The 19317-nt window shown below is 35.3% G+C and overlaps 1 protein-coding gene across 1 annotated transcript; it reads right to left on the bottom strand.

Annotated features, from left to right (window-relative positions):
- Nucleotides 1–11591: 11591 nt before the first annotated feature.
- Nucleotides 11592–17470, bottom strand: LOC132056401 (RNA-binding KH domain-containing protein RCF3). Its single transcript, XM_059448575.1, has 8 exons — nucleotides 16487–17470; nucleotides 13837–14316; nucleotides 13395–13643; nucleotides 12826–13086; nucleotides 12574–12653; nucleotides 12395–12503; nucleotides 12177–12303; nucleotides 11592–11930 (listed from the first exon to the last, which is right to left on the bottom strand). Exons 1-8 carry the CDS (start codon nucleotides 17177–17179, stop codon nucleotides 11908–11910), a joined length of 2022 nt encoding a protein of 673 aa, XP_059304558.1. The 5' UTR covers nucleotides 17180–17470; the 3' UTR covers nucleotides 11592–11907.
- Between the last annotated feature and the right edge of the window lie 1847 nt (nucleotides 17471–19317).

Raw genomic sequence — 19317 nt, 5'->3', positions numbered from 1 at the left:
GTTACATCCTTCTTGATCACTTTGGTTAGAGGTGCGGCGATGGTGCTAAAATTTCTAACAAACCTTCTATAGAAACTAGCCAACCCATGGAAGCTCCTAACATCCCCTATACTCTTAGGTGTGGTCCAACTCCTAATGGCTTCAACTTTGGAATCATCTACCTCAACACCTTTAGAACTAACCACAAATCTAAGAAAAACAACTTTATCAACACAAAAAGTACACTTTGTCAAATTAGCATATAATTTTTCATGCCTTAGAACATCAAAAATGCACTTTAGATGGTCAACATGCTCTTTTTGTGATTTACTATACCCCAAAATATCATCAAAATAAACAACAACAAACTTTCCAATAAATGGTTTCATTACATGATTCATAAGTCTCATAAAGGTGCTAGGTGCATTGTAAGCCCAAATGGCATAACCAACCATTCATACAACCCAAACTTAAAAGCAGTTTTTCACTCATCTCCCGGTTGCATTCTAATTTGATGGTATCCACTTCTTAAGTTAATTTTAGAAAAGAAATTAGAGTCACTCAATTCATCAAGTAAGTCATCAAGCCTAGGTATAGAGTGACGATACTTTACTGTGACTTGATTGGTAGCTCTACAATCAATGCACATCCTCCATGTACCATCTTTCTTCGGTACCAAGATCACGGGCACCGAACAAAGGCTAAGACTCTCTCTAACCAAGCCTTTATCAAGTAGTCCATTAACTTGCTTTTGCAACTCTTTAGTAGCCTCGGGGTTGTTTCTATAAGCCGCTTGATTTGGAAGTTGTGGCCCCAAAATGAAATCAATGTGATGTTCAATTCCTCTCAATGGTGGCAAATCTCTAGGTAGCTCCTCGGGAAAGTCATCTTCATAACCTTGCAAAAGAGAAGAAATATCATAAGGTAAAGAGTTAGTCTGTTCATTAGTAGCAAAAAAAATATCTCTATGTACCAAAGTACTATAGGATAATCATCTTCTATTTTTTCAAAGATCTCATGATAAGATGCTAACAAACTCACTTTCTCTTTTTCTCTTTTGTTTTGTGACAATTCTCTCTCATTTTTCCTCTCATTAACTTTTTTTTCCTCTCTTAAATTTCCATTTTTCTCTCCCTTACTCCCCTCATTATCTGCTCTCCCATCCTCTCTTGTAATCGTCTCTCTTAGTTCTCTCATCTTTTTGTATCCCTCATTTACTTGCAATGGTGTTAAGAGATTAAGAATGTGTTTTTGCCCATTCATGACAAAGAAATATTTATTGGACCTTCCATAATGCTTAGCTCCTCTATCAAATTGTCAATGTCGACCAAGCAGTAGATGACAAGCTTGCATAGGTGCCACATCACAAATAATTTCATCATGGTACTTGCCAATACTAAATTTGATTAGAACTTGCTTGGTGACCTTCAATTCTCCACAATTATTTAACCATTGACCTTTAAGGGTTCAACCAAGTATGCACTTGCTACATTTGTAGAGCTCCCACCATCAATGATTAAAAAACAAGTGGGATCCATGATCTTGCACTTGGCATGAAACAAACTCTCTCTTTGGTCCAAGTCATCCTTTACTTGAACTTGCATAATTCTTCTCACTACTAAGTCTGTATCATATTCTCCCTGGTGGTCATCTGAATCTCCTACAAAGTCATCATCACAAGGTTCATGGACTTTCATTGTCACTACCCTCGGTCAGTACCTCCGTCATCCATGCAAGGATGGTTCTTCTATTGGGACACTCATTCATCTTGTGACCATAGCCTTGATATTTAAAACATTTAATAGAAGAAAAAGAATTAAATTTAGATTTATTACCACCTTCTTTGCTATCCAACTTAGGCTTGTGCTTGTCAATTTGATTCTCGAAATTTTGCTTTTGTTCCTTAGACTTATCCCATGAACTTGAAGGCTTCCAAGAATCTTTTCTTTCGTTCCATGAAGTAGTAGGAACCTCTGGAGTGTAGATTTTATCTTCTTTGATCCCTTCCTCAACTTTCAAGGCCGCTTAAAAAGCTTCTTCTAACTCCAAGAATCTATGCAACCTCATAGGAGAAGAAATCTCCTTGTTCAAACCCGCTACAAATCTTGGGATATTACGATCATTATTATCTTCAATGTCGGCCCTCAATCTTACCCTTTCAAATCCTTCATAATACTCAGTCACACTTTTGTTGCCTTGTTGGAAAGTGTAAAAAAATTTTAGAAGCTCCTCACTGTAGTATTCCGGCACAAATCTCTTCTTCATTAGAACTTTCATCTCTCTTCAATCTTCAAGTGGAAGACGTCCATCTTTCTCTCTTGTAAGCTTTCCACCAAGTAGTAGCAAAACCCTCAAATTGAGTAATGGCATACTTGACTTTCATAGCATTTGACATGTTGTTCACTTGAAATATGCCTTCACTTTGTAATATCCACTCTAAGAACTCTTTCGGGTCACTATTTCCCTTGAATTTTAGCAAAGTCACCTTGATAGTGTTCAACGCTCTTTCGTGTTCATCAATGTTCCCCCTTGCATTTCTCTCATAACTTTTTTGCTTGCCATGGTTATTCTCTTGAATTCCATAATTATGTCTACCATGCCAATTCATCTCTTGTCTAGCAAATTCTTGAGCCTCATCAAGATTGATGTATTCATGTTGAAATTGTTGAGGAATTTGTTGATTAACCCTCTCTTGTGGTACTTGAGGTGGATGTTGGGGTTTTTAATATTGTGGGTTAAGTGGTTGCACTTATGGTTGTGAAGGTGTGTGATATTATTGTGGTGGTGGTTGATACACTTGAGGTGGGGGTTGGTATTGTTGGGGTGGTACATGTGAAGATTGTGGTAGTATTTGATATGAGGCTTGTGATTGGGATGGATAACCTTGAAATGGAATTTCTCTTTGCATACTAATATGTTGAGCATAAATCATTTGTTGGACATGAGGAACTAAAGGAGTAGATGAAGAAGATGGTGACATGCTAGTCCCAACTCCTTGTTAGTATGGAAGAGTTCCACCAACCAAAAGATTTGCTCTCACATCATTATTTTGCACACTTTGTTGCAAACTTGCAAACCGTTCATCCATGACTCCCATTCTTCCACTCAACTCTCCATATTATGTAGAAAGAGTTTGTATAAGCCCCGCAATATCGTCGAGAGTTAACTCACCCCTTGGACTAGCGGTAGATTCATCACTATTAGTCATACCTACAAAATGAGCAAACAAGTTAGCAAAACAAGGCCTTACCAAGTCACTCCCTTAGTGTTTCACTCAATTTGTATGACACTCAATCACTCGTGTATCACTCTTGAATATTGACTTTTCCCTCTTTTGATCTCCTCACTCAAGCCTTTTCCCACTCAAAAGATGAAACTCAAAGTTGCCTCCAAACTAGTATCCAAGTCTTCACAATAAGCCCTTCCGTCTTCGGGGTGGAGTGAAATTAATATATAAACAAGAACGGACAAGTAAGCAAAGTGGGACTTGAGCCAAGAAATTCACAATGGAAATAAAAGAGAAAAGCACCAAAAAAAAAAAATAGCACGAAATGAAAATAAAAGCACACAAAAGAACTAGTTTAACAATAAGTATGAACTAAACTTAAGTAAACTAGCTAGAATTAACAAGAAAACGATGAGAAAAACAAGCCGGAAAGGCTAGATTTTAAATGGGACGGAAAATTGGTTACTGCGGAAAAGTGGTTAATTTCGTAATTGCAGTGGATTTTGGCTATTTCTGAAATTCAGTTGTCTTCTTCATTCCTTCAAGATGTTCTTTGAAAATTGCTTTAAAAAAAAAATCACTCCAACCTCCTCAAATCTGATCCAAACAAACCCAAATCTGAAATGAAGCTTCCTAACACCAAGTAGAACTAAGTTCATCCATTAATTTGATCAAACAATCGAGAATTTAAAGAAACTCACTTGGTGTTCTTCATAGCTTTCTCCAAATTCCTAGCAATGGAGTTTAATTTTCTCCCCAAATCAACTCAAAGAATTAGGGCCAAACCCATCGACAGACACTTGTGGTTGTCCACTTCTTTCACTTGAGCACCTAAAGTGTCCCTTGTTCCATTTAGACACTTCAGGTTGACACTTCCTTTTCCACTGAGACACTTTTTGTACTATCAGTCAAATATATAGAGTGAGTGTAATACACTCGTCGATGACGTGTCAAAACAGCGAATTAAATGAAGACACGTGGCATATATACTAAAAATAATTATTAAAGAATAAAATATGAGTAGAAAAATTATTTTAAAACTATTTAATTTTTTTTTTAAATCAAAACTTTAAAACTAATTAGTAAATTAAAAAAAGGAGCAAAAAAAAAAAAACTATTTTCACCCCCTCCCATCTAACCCCTCCATCCTCCACCTGCCATTCCCCCAACCTCACCTTCTTCCTCCATGTCTTTTTTTCCTTACAAATTCATTTCATTTTCAACGATGATTAATTTATCAAGCAAGCAATTCCAAAGAAAATATAGCAAACCCAGATGAATGGCTATTGCGGGAAAATTTACGATCGAAATATTTGAAACTTCACCTTCGAAGCTTCATATGAAATGGAGTTCTATGAGTTTTCAAGTTCAACTTTAGCAATATTTCAGTTGGTTTTAGCATCGAGTTAGTTCAAACACAACTCCACTTTAGTTTCAGATTCGACAAGCAATAGAACTCCAAAACTAATACTCAAGTCGAATCTCCGTCGGCCAACAATGGCGGATTTAATTTTTGCCCGACAAATGCTTGAGCGATGTAGCTTTCATATTTTTTTTGTGATTGAACAATTTCGAGCTTACAAACATCGAGAATCGACTAACATCAACAAACAAACCCAAAATACGAGAATCGAAGCCAAACCAAAATTTCAAACTCAAGCTTAGACTCCAACAATGTCTTTCAAATTTTCGGTCAAATTAAGGAACGATCACGGTTTTCAGCTCTAAATAATTGTTACTTGAAGATTTAAACCCAGATCCAATAAACTCCATCTCATCAACTTCTAATCAGATTTTTCAACGCTGATAATAATTTATCTTCAAGTTCAGATTTTCAATCACCCAGTCGAGTTTCAAAGAAACACCAATGATTTAAAATTGCAGAACCAAAGCGGTGCGATGGACTAGACAAGACCAACGGTGATAGCTTTTTCGTAATTTTCTAATGATTTTTTGTTTGTTTTTTGATGTAAAAGAAAGAGAAAAGGAAGAAGAAAAAGAAAGAGAAAAGGAAGAAGAAAATTAAAAAAATGCGTTTTTTAGGTCTTCACGCGCCTATTTCTTTGTGCAATTCACTCAAATTGCCAGGTCAACAAAAAGTGTTTAAATGACACAGTCTAGCCCCACCTGAAGTGTCTAAATGGAACAAGGAACACTTTAGGTGCTCAAGTGAAAGAAGTGGACGACCACAGGTGTCTGTCGATGGGTTTGGCCAAGAATTAGTGCTTAAACAACTCCAACCAAGCAACAAGCAGCAACTCCAAACAAGCAACTTCCAATCAGATTTTCTTTAACAAGATTCGATTTTCAACCTTTTTTTTTTCTCCAGATTTTTCATTTTTTTTCTTCAGATTTTTTTTTATTTGAATTTGATTTGGGAAAACAGTGATTATAAGAATAATAACTATCCTAGCTCTGATACCAAATGATAGCAACTAAGTTATAAGTACAAGGAATTGAAAGTAGGAAGCAAGCAAAGATAAAAAGCTAGACACAAATATTGAACAAATACTAGCAACAATTAGGATTAGGATCCTAATTACCTCTAATACATTCAATAAAAGCACCTAAACTATTAGAATCCTCAAGAGGAAAGTTACTTCTTGCAAATCCTAGGGAAAGTTCAAAGGAAACAATAAGCTCACAAATATTCATCAACATAATCTAGTCAAAATAAGCTAAGTAGTGAAGTATGTATACTAGGGCTAAATAATACATCAAATATTCAAAATATCCTTTAAGTAGGCCTAACTATGTAATATGCTTTCCTCCAAGGTGTCCCATCCTTCAAATCTTGATCTACCTTTCATTATATGATATTGTAATATTTGGCAGGTATCTCCAAAGGGTTCCTCAAGATATCTATCATCATCAAGTGTCTTCCAATATTTTGAAGTTCCTTTGCTTGACTCCTCGTGAAGGGTCTTGAAGTAATGACGGTGTTGTCGTTATCAATTTCTAATATGTTAAGGACATTTCTTATCTAAATAAGTAGAAGGAGGACAAATTTAATATAGCTAATAGCATAATGGTATTTTTGAGCTATTTTTAATATGTTAATGATATTTTGATCAGCTAGCGGCTCGTGATGACACCGCTTAAAATATATAGTACTCCCTCTATTTTAAAAGATTATTTAAAATTTAATTAGTGTCGACAAATTCCCGACCTATTTTATTCCTATGCTTCATCTTCTTGGTGACTTATCTACTAAATATTAAAAGCACGAAGGGCCTTAGAAATGTTGGTTGAACTTTTTGCCCTGCATTAAAAGACTCCACAATAGACAAAATTGTCATTTACTATTTTCCTATATTTAGAAATAGTGATTTAATTATTTTCATAATATTTTGGAATCGTAAATTTAGTTATTCTCCTAATATTTAAGACTTCGAAATCAACTACAATTTTAATTATTAAATCTTTCCATATTTAATATACTAAACCTAAATTTAAATGCATTCTCCTTATAATTTTTTTCCTTATTTAATATAGTAAACCTAAATTTAAGTAGGTTCTCCTTATAATCGAACTATCTGGAGTCCGTTTTCAACTTTTCCACCGCCTATTGCTTTTATATATAATGTTCATTGTCATATTGCATTCTCACCATTAATAATTAGTGACTCATAGTCCATATCTAATGTTTTCTTCTTTTTGGTTTTTGTATTTCTTTTCATTCTAATTCCACTATAGGCATGTAATCAAATTGCATACACAATGAGTTTTATTTCTTTCGGTTTTATTTTAGTTTTCTCCTTGTAGTGTGCTTTATTAAAGTTGTTAATTGATTTTTGATATTCCAAATGACCATGCTCTTTTTGGTTCCTCTTTTATATTAATAATATCTTACAGGTAATCATTCTCGTTACTCGATAAATTCATTAGATTGTTTTCAGAAGTCTCTTATCGTGAATCAAAAAAAATTCCGTTCGTGTTTGAAAAAAGACCGTTTTGTCCTTTTAATATGATTTATAAAGTTGTTAATTGATATTTAATGCAGCAGTGACCATGCTCCTCTTTGGTTCATCTTTTATATTATTGTTACAGGTAATACAATCCCGTTACTCGATAAATTCATTAGATTGTTTTCAGAAGTCTCTTATCGTGAACTAAAAAGAATTACACTCATGTTTAAAAAAAGGACGTATTTATATATAAAAAAAAGTTATGGCAAAGAGGTAGCAAAACACGGTACCTCCTCTTTTAATCTCTCCTTATTTTTTGTTTATGTGATTTACTATTTTGTTCAAAATACTCATTCGATTATCAACTAAAATTTTACTTATTAATTTTTTTTCCCTTCTGTGAATTATTAATAATTACAAGCTAGGATATCAATCTTGGACTCTAAAACTTACCCTTTAAAATAGATTTCACAGTGGATAAAATTGTTATTTAATTATTTTTCTAATATGCGACTTTCAAATCAACTAAAATGTTACTTATTAAATTCTCCTTCCGTGAACTAATAACAACTACAAGTTAAGGATTAAATTCAACATTAGTCAACTTAGACTTCATACTCTCATTTGTCAATTTTTTTCAATAGTATTTGTAGTGTTTGTTGTCAAATGACATACACGCTTTGATCACGCGTAAAGCACGTATACTGAAGCTAGTAAATAGTAAAACTACAAATTCATAATACATAATGGGCTCTTTCTTTCTCTTCCCTCTCCATTTTTTTTTTTTTTTTTGGCTTTTTGTCTTTTTAAAAATAGTTCCTATTATTCTCCATTAAATTCTTGAACGCGGCTTTCGTGCAGGTGATATACCTTATTTCTTGTCCTATAGGAAGTTTTTTTCAAAAATAGAATATGTAATTGATTATAAAAAAGTAAAATTTTCATAAACAGCTACTTTTTAGCTCATTCTAACAACCTATAACTACATGTTATATATTTACAATTCGTAGCTAGATGTCTCTATATTTAGCTGTCGACTGGTATACTAAAATATAGTGCAAATATAGCGGAAATATAGACGCTGGGCTAACTGAAATTGCTATATTTATGGAAACAAAATCTGTTCCAATTTAAATTAAAATCATTTTATTGTTCCCCGATTCACGCAAATATCATCCCATTCCATATCGATCCCATATCTCATTCAAACAGCTACACAAATTCAAAAAAATTGAATTCAAAAAAGTACATTCATATTTTTAACCAAAAATAAAAGATTCAATGATTAGTTAAGGAATTACAAATTTTATGCGGACGGCATACTCATACCTTATGGGAGACTTGGCATAAGTATGCGGGTCCGCATAACTTTGATAATTCCTTCACAAAGTTATGCCGGTGGGGGCATACTTTTAATGGGCAAACTTTTATGTTGGACCGGCATAACTTTGTGAGGGAATTATCAAAGTTATGCGGACCGTATACTTATGCCAATTCTGGCCATAAGGCATGTATGCCGGGTACGGCATAACTTTGGTAATTCCTTTACAAATTTATGCCGGTGGGGGCATACTTTTAATGGACAAACTTTTATGCCGGACCCGGCATAAACTTGTGAAGGAATTATCAAAGTTATGCCGGACCCGGCATACTTATGCCAAGTCTGCCCATAAGGCATAAGTATGCCGGGTCCGGCATAACTTTGGTAATTCCTTCACAAGTGTATGCCGTTGGGGGCATAGCGAAATTTAAACTCTGCCTTGTGAATTTTTTTTAATATTTGTTTTTCGTATATATTTGGGCTATATTTTAGTTGCATTTTGTCTGTTGGTATATAAATCTTATTCTGGTTTACTGTTAACTATATTTCATATATTTTTTACATATATTTGAAGTGTATTTAGATGAAATTTTAACTTTTGTAACACACTGTACATTAAAAAATGGACTTATGAAATATATCTCGTATATATTTTATGTATATTTACCGTATTTAGCTTGGTTAGATATCTTTGCTTTGTTAAATGAATACATTTCACAGAAAATGAAAAATGGAATGTATACATTGAAAAAATAACATACTTGAAAGAAACAACAATATAAAAACCATAAGGTGGTGTTCAACATTAATCATCCTAAAAAACATTACCGCACATGAAACGATATGTCCAAAATTAAAAAACGGCAACAAAAGTCGCAACCAACTACGCTATTGTTCAACATGAAAATCAAAAACACAAAAGACTTGGTGGCCTAATCAAGATCCTGTTTATCAACCGCATCGTAATCAATGCTTTGGTCTAATTGGTCTTGGAGGTTGCTCGTTATCACTTGATGCATTGTTGTTTGACTTATCCCATGCATAGTCGCATAAAAGGCCGTATCTCATACGGTGCCAATTTGCATCGAATTCGGTTGGGATGACTTCACTTGAGCTCAAGTATTCAGCAAAGGCTGCCACATACACACCACAATCCGAAAAAATGATCAAAAATTTTACTTACGGTATCCGTAATAATCCGTCAACAAAATACACACGAATATACTTAAAAATCTTAAAAATTCTTGTTATGGTGAAGAACAATAAACACGACTTAACCGAAGAAACATGTGAAAAAAAATAACAAAAGAGAAAATATACTTAAAATGCACATAAAAAATAGATCTGGTTAATTAACGGATCCGTAATAACGAAAAAAAAAAAAAATGAACTAAATATACTGAAAATATAAGATAAATATACCTCTCGCATCATCATCCTCATCCACATTATGTTTGGCTTTAGCAATTTTTTTTCCTTAACATTAGCAACATTGTCAATGACCTTTTTCTCTTCTTTTGTTTCTCCATTTGAGAAACCTTTTTTCACTTTTTGTTGTTGTTTACTCTTCGAATCAACATAATGAACGCCTAGGATCGTTAATTCTTTTTAACGATTCTCGGCATAGAGCACCGCAATGGCAATTTCGTGTTGAGAAATTCCCAAAGAAAAATTAGGAATATCAAATTCGGGTTCTATACCTCATTTTCGATAGGGAGTAGAAGCTTTCTTAGCCATTTCATTTGAATCTAAGCAAAAAAAACAAGAACAAACAACGATAATTAATTATTTAGAGTTGCATTCTTGATTCAAACGAAAAAAAAAAAAATACTCCGAAAATATAGGTTAAATACACGGTGAAAATTAAAAAATCAGTATAGAATCTTACCTTTTTTGGGAATTAGATTTGAATCATGAGTGAAATTAATGAGTAGTTAATTAGAGATAACAAAGGGAAGTTGTAGAATTGTAAAGCGATTTGAAATTGGAGAAAATTTAGGGATATTGTGAATAATGGCGTGAAGTTAGTGGGATAGAGAGAGAGACGTTTTTGTTGGCTTAAATTTAGGGGTGTGGAAAGTTATCGATGAGTGGTAAAAAGCTGACAAAGTAGCTATGTGGAGTAAATATGTTATACTTTAGCTACTAAATATAATTATTGAAAAGTTTAGTTATGTTCCATAAATAGGTAATAATGGAAGCTATGCCAAGTAAATTTTACTATAAAAAATCTCAACCCGTTATGCTAATCGAATGAATCCCGAGGCCTTGGGACGTAACTTCTAGTCTTCCAACCCCAACGAACTATTGAGGATTACATTTTACACAGTTAGCTTCCAGCTTCTACTCTTCTAGAAGATCGAACTGAGTTGCCACAAAATTGTGTATTTGTATGAATTGTAACCGTTAGGCTACAAATAAGAAGCATAACAAACACTTCGTAACTTCTACAAGATCTTAATTAAGAATTTAAGACTCGTTCAATTGACAATATTTATTAAAGAAACAAATTGGTACTTCTTTGCATTCTGAAGTATGTCAAAATTTGCTTATGTATATGGTAGTCTGGGAGCAGAGCTACAAAGCACTCTGCTACTATAGTAATGTGCTAAGAAAGAAGTGTCATGTTAAAGAAAAAAACTGTCCCATTCACTTGGCCTTCGCAGCCTCTTCTAGATGAAGATGTTCGATATGACAAAAGTCATGGAAAACATTTTTGTTATCTAGATGTTCGATATGACAAAAGTCATGGAAAACATTTTTGTTAAAGGAAAGATGACTCCCGTCATACCAAACACACCTTTCTTGTCGGCTTCCATGTACCTCAACCCATCAACTCAAACATGACATGCTGTTTACACGTTGAAAACATATGCATTCTTCATCCTTACAGACTGACAAATTCTTAGGTAGGACAGATAGAAAAGACAGCATCAAGTGGGCAAAAGCGGGTTCAGTCAAGGGAGGCAGAGTTTAGCAATCCTGGCCAAAACAGCCACTTCCACAGAACAAGTTTTGCAAGTTTGAAGCTCATAAATCATTGTATCAACTATACATAAAACAGGAACGTCAATGTAAAGGTGCTGGTCGCTTTTTACTCCCTACCTCACCTGCGCAATATATCCATTTACGGGTACAAAAATAAAATGAAAAGAGGAACAAGAAAAAGACATTTCCTTTTTGCTGGAAAAATAAGCACCAGCCTGAGTTTGCACAAAAAACTTAACAGCATTACATTCCTGTACAGTGCAGGAGTGTTGATAGTACATTCCAAATACGACCCAACAATATGAGGGATTAAACATTACAAATTACATCAGCACCGAGTTTTTATATTGTACATTCTTACTTGCCAGTGCCTCGCGATGGCCTAGAATACCCTACTACAACGGACAATTTCAGGGAAGTCGATCTACAGAGGAAAACTTTCAAGGCACCTCCACACATTGAGCATTACTCGCCACACAAACTTGTCATGGCATTTCATCTTCTAGGGCTGAATAATAAAGCAAAGAATTACATTACGTAAGGCATTGCATGCTATTCACTTTTTCTTTTTTTTTTTTAATTGTTGGTTTCATGGTTTGTACTGGCACACTTATTTTTTTTTTTTGTTTGTTTGTCATGCTATTCACTTTTTTATAATTGTTGGTTTCATGGTTTGTACTGGCACTCTCTTTTTTATGTTCTCTCTCTAAATGCCAACTTCAGGGTCGAGCTGAACAGAGAATAAGATACTTACTGCTTAAAATAAACCCTTGAAGCAGGCTTTGAGCTCTCTCTGCTTGCTCCGGTGTGCCTGATATTTGTATGATCTTCTCTGTTACCTCGGGTCTATCTTCAACCAATTTAACATTTGCTCCTGACAACTGTCAGCAATAAAATAATGTAACTGTAATACTAGCTTTAGCCAAATGTGATTCTGAAATAGTGTGTGTGTGCTGAAGAAGCCGAACTGACCTCACTAATCTGAGCAAGCTTATTTCTTGATTTTGTTATCAGTTTGGGCGCTGCATGTGGAGGGATGACAACTTCCAATATACTTCTAGTGACCAATGTTACATGCGTTCTGGAAAAGAGAAATTTGGGTTCAAAGACAGCAAACTACCATGGTTTAAGAAAAAATAGAGAACTGTTACCTATTCAATCCACTCGGAATATCTTCACGACGCTCACTTTCATTTTGCTTGGCTATTTCACTGGCAGACACCCCAGTTTCCTACAAAAGATACACCTTTTTAGGGAAATATAGCAGGGGGTTGTGAATCCAGGCTATCCTGCTACTTGAAATTTCTTTGATACAACTACGGCTATTTGGCAAGCTAATTATCCGGCTCATTGGGATCTGACAGTAAAGGTCCGGAAACAAGCAGGAAGAAAAATTAACTCACTTTTACTGGTTGTGCCATTGGTTTGGCTGGTGCATTTTGATAGATTGAAGTTGGAACATCGTTCACACTGTAGTTTTGTTGAGATGGAGATGTGTTGTTGAAAGGATTTTTGTCTGCTCCAATAGTATTCCTAGCTGGGCTTGAGGCAGGTATTGCTGGTGAGGGTATATCCTTTTGAAAGAACTCCCGATAAGTATAACTCCGAAGCCTCGATGTCACTTCAACAAGAGCTTCTCTAGCTGCCGTGATCTCTCCAACAATCTGGAGATTTGGAGAATTACATAGCATGTGAAAACACAATGAGTTCAACAATTGGAGCCCACTACTGCTCTAATCATTATTTTGAATTCTCTCAAACTCTCTTTTACACAACCAAGACATTTAGGAAAATTAGTAGCAGCTGATAAAATTGCAGACACAAGATTCCCTTTGTTGCACAACCCGTGCATCTTGAGAAAGGAATGCACTGTCCAAATATGCACCATCTCTGGTGCACATATCAACTAAAGAACATGAGATCAGATTAGCTACATGGGTATCATCAGAAGCTTAAAAGAAAATGGACAGACCTGTATAATTTCATCAGTCCCTGACACACATGGTGGAAGTTCTTCCTTTGGTACAATCTTGACAGTAGCACCAGTTATTTTCTGCATCTCAGATAATAGTCCATCTCTTCCTCCCAAACATTCAACTTCATCTGTTTGCACAACTAAACGAGTTGTAATAACATTTTCCTTATCCGGAGCAAGATCAACAATGCGGGTTTGGATATGCAAAAGAGCTTCCTGAGCAGGAAACAGCTCATCATCTGGACCCTAAAAGACAAATGTAAACCAGATATCTTTCAGAAACTTCTAAGCACCATTCTAGAAAGATATTTTATGAGGCTAAGGAGAACAAAGCTAATGAAATCCTATTTGAGCAAACAGCAAACTAAAATTAGAACTTTCATAGTCAAAAACGGCAATAACTTACTGAGACCTGAACAAGAAAGAGGAGAGGGAGTACCTCATCAGACGTAATGATTATGACCTGTTCATCTGAGCTGGCAACGGGATTCAAAATCTTGACATCCACACCAATTTCGTTCTGAAGCAACTCTATAATTCCATCTGATTCCCCAGCAACAGTATCAACCTTGTCAACTGGACAAAGAATTCGGAACACAAGATCTTCAACATACATGACCTGTCCATTCTCATTGCCGGGACTGATTCCAGATTCAATAGCATATCCAGACGAGGATGAGGAAAAGTTGTTGCTTCGACCACTGCTCATAGAAGCAGGCAGCCTTGATCCAAAAGTAGACCCATTTTCAGACATCCTGCGATTGTTCATGTGAGGAATAAATTCATCATCAGGAGGGACGAACCGCTCAGGAGAATGTTGCCGGCCAGGAAAGTGACCACGATCACGATGCTGGCTCTCCCTCAAGCGTGAGGAAATAATTTCTACGGCCTTTTTCACAGCATTCATTTCCCCAACAACCTGCAAGCAAACAAGCCTCAGACATAACACATAAAGGTGAGCTAGTAATGATTGCTCTTCAAGCAGACATTAATTATCCAATACAATCCACTGCATACATTTGCCACAAGCAAGTGTGGAAAACCTTACACCTAAATATCATGATTTATATGATTCAGAATCATCAAACACAAGAAAATTAGCTTATAAACCAATAGCAGCAGTATTTTAACATTCTTTAATTAGAAATCTCCTGTGCAATACATCAGAAAGAAAATATTTAAGTGCACTGTCTGAGAATTACCTTAACGTCAGCAATATATCACAGCAACTATGAGGAAAGGTGAAAATAGTCGCAAGTACAATATCCTTTTTAGACGTTCAAATGAAGGCAACGAACTGCATAAATGTATCAATTTCTTTTTTTGTTTGAATTCTTTTCAAAACCATCACCTGGACTTCCAAAGGAAAAACAATATGGTGCAAATGCAAATGTTCTGATGGATTCAGAAGGAAAATCGAGCAGGATATGGTCCAACATAGAGATGTTTAGCCATCAAAACAGAAAGTGCAATGCTTAAAAGAATAGCCCTAGAGTTTCAGCAGATATCTACATGATCACCAGGACATACAAGCTCCTCAAGGAAATCAACAGTTAATTTGCTCTAATTGCTTTAGAAACAAATTTGTTAGTGATGATTCATATTTAAATAACACTTTGTGAAGCTCTCAGCTGAATCATTAAAATGAAAGCTCATTTTGACATACATATTGACCTCCGCCCAATGGGTAAATACCGGACATCAAATACCTCATTTGAAATACCCATTCAAGGCATTTTACGCATACAGGAGTAGGGAAAAGGGAAATCAGGCATCCTGATATCATGTTAAATTGTGTCAACCATCAAATAATGGAATGTTAATATGCAGCAGTCACCAACTATAGGACTCCTGTGTATGTAATAAACAAGAGAACTAAATTGCAACTAACACTAGACCAATGTCTATTTCAGAATTGAGTATGTGTGTGAAATGCGCCCCTGCTGATCCTACCATCAGCTTGTTGTTATCCCTATGTAATCATCACATTTTATAAAAAAAGAAAGCACCATATAGTCTCAGACAAAAAGAGCCACTTTCTGGATGCAGGTTTCAGTAATGATATAACCAAGGCCAAAGTATGTTACAGGTGCTGCTTTATTGCAACCTAAAAATCAGTATCTCCATCCCTCGAATCCCCTCTGAAACAAAAGAACAAACAAGAGAAAGACCAGAAAGAAAACAGGATTTTCAAAAGAAGTACAATCAGTCGCAAGAGAATCAGCTGATTTGCTTCATTAACAGGGTCCAATGGTTCATTGAAGAGCGACGGGTCTTAGACTAAAAAGGAGAAGCAAAGATTGGATTTCTTGAGGACTAAATGTGGCTACCTAAGAATCACAAGTCATTAATCAGACAGTGGCAACATTACCATCTAAATTACTGATCAAAAAACAATCACAAATAATTAAGCCCCCACGAATCAAGTGGTCCATATCTAACATGTAATAGACACTAACTTTTCCCCAGAAGGGGATAATGAAATGTTATTCACACTTCTTGACAGACCAACTGAACATAGAGGAGGGAGAGATACACTACTAAGCAATATTAGACTTAGACGAGCTTCAATGGAGTGACATGGACAATGAAGATTCACATAGCCAAGACCAACTTGCCTGGAATTGAAGCATAGTAGCAGTTGTTGCTATCTGTAGATACACTACTCAGCATATAGCAGATTTGGGTTGTCATAATGTAATATCAACCTCGCCCCGGTATTAACCAAACTCAGGAAAATAAATATAGGTGCTCAAAAATCACGGCTTAAAACATTAGGCAATCATTAAAATGTCATTAGGCATACATTATTTAAGCCATTTTGGTTCAGATCTCCTTCGTTCTTGTATGTCATCTAAACTCAGGTATCATCAGTCTTCTTGTCAAGTGAATAAGTGTTTTTTTTCACTTAGGATACATGTTGCAATATCAGATGACCCTAGTTCCCAATGGTAAATAATTTTTTAAAGTAGTTGTCTTTGTCATTAGTTTCTTTCTTTCAGCATCTATATATGTGGTTCAAGTAATGCTATGGTTCTGGGTCACTTTATCAACAACGATGTATATAAGTCACGGTATAAGATGAAAACCTGAACAATCTCCTCTGACATTGAAACGCAACGGGGCAAACTGTGATCTCTGGGCAATATTCTAATATGTGTCTTAGTCTCCATCCTCATTTGCTCAATAATTTTCCCACCTTTCCCTAACAAACATCCCACATGCATTCTAGTCACAACCAACCTCGTCACAGCTCGATTATTCCCACTAACACCCCTCATCCTAAACTCCTCTTCCACTTCAACCCCACCACTACTATAACCTCCTCCACCAGCTTCACTATCCAAAATCCTCTCATGTATCAACAACAACGCCTCCTGAGCTGGCGAAAACACCGGCATTCTACCATCAGGGTCCCTCCTTCTCGTATCCGAAATCTCAATAATCCTTTCATCATCCCCTGGAATCAATTCATGTACATTCACCCATGCCCCAGTGTGCTGCCTAATCGCCTTAATAATACTCCCTGATTTCCCAATAACACCACCTGCCTTAACATCATGACATAAAATCCTGTAAGTAGTAGTAACCATCAGTGAAGGGTCTTGCATTTTCCGGCCACCACCACCACCACCAGAGACAGGTCTACGGTGGTGGGTAGGTGGTGCAAAATGATGATTACCACGTGGGTAATCACCACCATATCTCTGTTTAGTCCTGGGTAAGTTCTCAGAATCGTAATCTTGGTCATAATAGTACCTCTTAGATCTTGATCTGTCCATTTCTTTTTGGGGGTTCAAATCTTGGCAGCGTGTATGTATCTCAGTGAATCTTGGACCCCCCCAAATTACAAAATTAAGCTAGTAGACTAGTTAGGGTTTCTTGAAAATTTCAAAACCCTAGAGAATTTGGAAAAAAGGGAAATGAGTTGAGTTCAGCTTAACCACTGATTAAGGAAAATGGCACAACCAAGCGAGCATCTTCTTCAATCTGTTCATCATTGTTACTTTAAAATGTTTGTGAAATTCAATTGTTTGTTGTTGTTCTGCTTTACTGCTTTCTCTCTACTTGTGCGCCGCTTTTTATAATCAAAAATCTGCTTTGATTGTAAGGATTTTGACTGAGTGGACCCCAGCTGTGGGCCGTGTAACTCACGTTCACCGCTTTAACGTCGTCGTTTTGTGTGATTTAAGGTTACTTTTTTTATCCACTATTATAAGGAAATAAAGACCGAAGCTTCCTTAGTTATTAGACTTGTAGTCGTACTGTATGTTTTTGGGTTTTGTGGGGCTGTTGTTTGTTGGGAATTAAGTAATCAACTATTTGAGTTGCTTCTGTCGAGACCTAATGCATTACTTATTATCTGTACTGTGTATTAAGGTGTCGAATGCACCGAACAAAACGAGATGGGGGTAATAAATAAGTGGATTAATAATCCGCTCAAATTTGAATAGATCTGGCGAGTTATTTGTTGGGAATTAGCTATTTGAGTTTGCTTTGCCGAGAGTTAATGCATTATTATTTGTACTGTGTACTAAGGTGGCAGATGGACGGATCAAAATGAGATGGGTTAATAAATAAGTGGATCAATAACCCAGCTCAAACTTCAATTGATCTGTCGAGTCATTTGTTGGGAATTAACTGTTTTTACTTGCTTCTGGCGAGAGCTAATACATTATTGTCTGTACTTTGTACTAGGGTGTTGAATGGACGGATCAAAACAAATTCGGTTTAATAAATAATTAGATCAATAACCCGCTCAAACTTGAATAGATCTAGCGAGTTATTTGTTGGAAATTAACTATCTGAGTTGCTTATGTCGAGAGCTAATGCATCATTGTCTGTATTGTGTACTAGGGTTTCAAATGGACGAATCAAAATAAGTTGGATTTAATAAATAAGTGGATTAGTAACCCGCTCAAACTTTAATAGATCTGTCACCCCTAATTTTACTCTTCTTCATTTCCACTAAATCTCAAACCCCTAAATTAGACAAAAGTAAAGCTTAATTTTCATCTTAAACAATCAATTCTATCTAGGCAAAAATGTAATTACAAACATTATTTTTCCCGACTTAAAAGCAAATCTATTTTTTTATGCAAATGCTCAAGAAATAATGAAATTTAATGCAATAATGAACTAATGTCTTCTTTTCAATAGCTCTATTCTATGATTTGAAAATTTAGCACACCTCAGTGACCATCAATAAGGAACAAACGAATTTTTTTTAAAAAAATTAGCATAAACACCGAAGAACATGAAACTCAAGCTTAAAAACAGAAAAAATAAATGAACAATCAATATAAAAGAAAAAGTAAGCTGTCTAAATTTTCATATTACGTTAAAAAAGTAATTACCTTAGATATGGTAAATTCCGTGTCGACTTATCATTTTCAAATATAAACTGTTTAGGAAATTATTGTTTTTTCGCTTTTTCAGGTGACTTTAAATTTCATTTTTAAACTGTAAAGAAAATTAATTCTATTTGTTGCCGAAAAAGAACTCAAATAATCAAACATATTTCTACTCAATTAGGAAGCTAATTTTACCAATCCGGAAGCAAATTAAAGATGACACAATAAATACCATCTCCTTCATAAATGATGATTGAGCGCAATAAAGCTTGTTCTAACGTCGAGAATATTCGTTTTGTATATTTGTCCGAAAATGACTGTGCAAGAAAATACAGAAATGTTAAACGTACAACTTGTGGAGATGCAATAATTTGAAAATAGAAAAATAAGAAAAAAATATGCAATGTAAATTATTGGAGGTTAATAGACTCTTCTATCTAATTAGCCAAGGGTGCACCTTATATGTATTCTCACTGTGTTGAAGCACACATATAATGAGAGATTAATGATTTATCTAATTAATCACAAATTGACACTCTAATTTTGACAATGAAAAATGAAAATGA

Source organism: Lycium ferocissimum, chromosome 5 (genome assembly GCF_029784015.1).
Source record: "Lycium ferocissimum isolate CSIRO_LF1 chromosome 5, AGI_CSIRO_Lferr_CH_V1, whole genome shotgun sequence".
In the NCBI taxonomy this organism is placed as follows: Eukaryota; Viridiplantae; Streptophyta; class Magnoliopsida; order Solanales; family Solanaceae; genus Lycium; species Lycium ferocissimum.
Note: the sequence above shows the minus strand (reverse complement) of the source record. Positions and strands in the feature narration are given on the sequence as shown.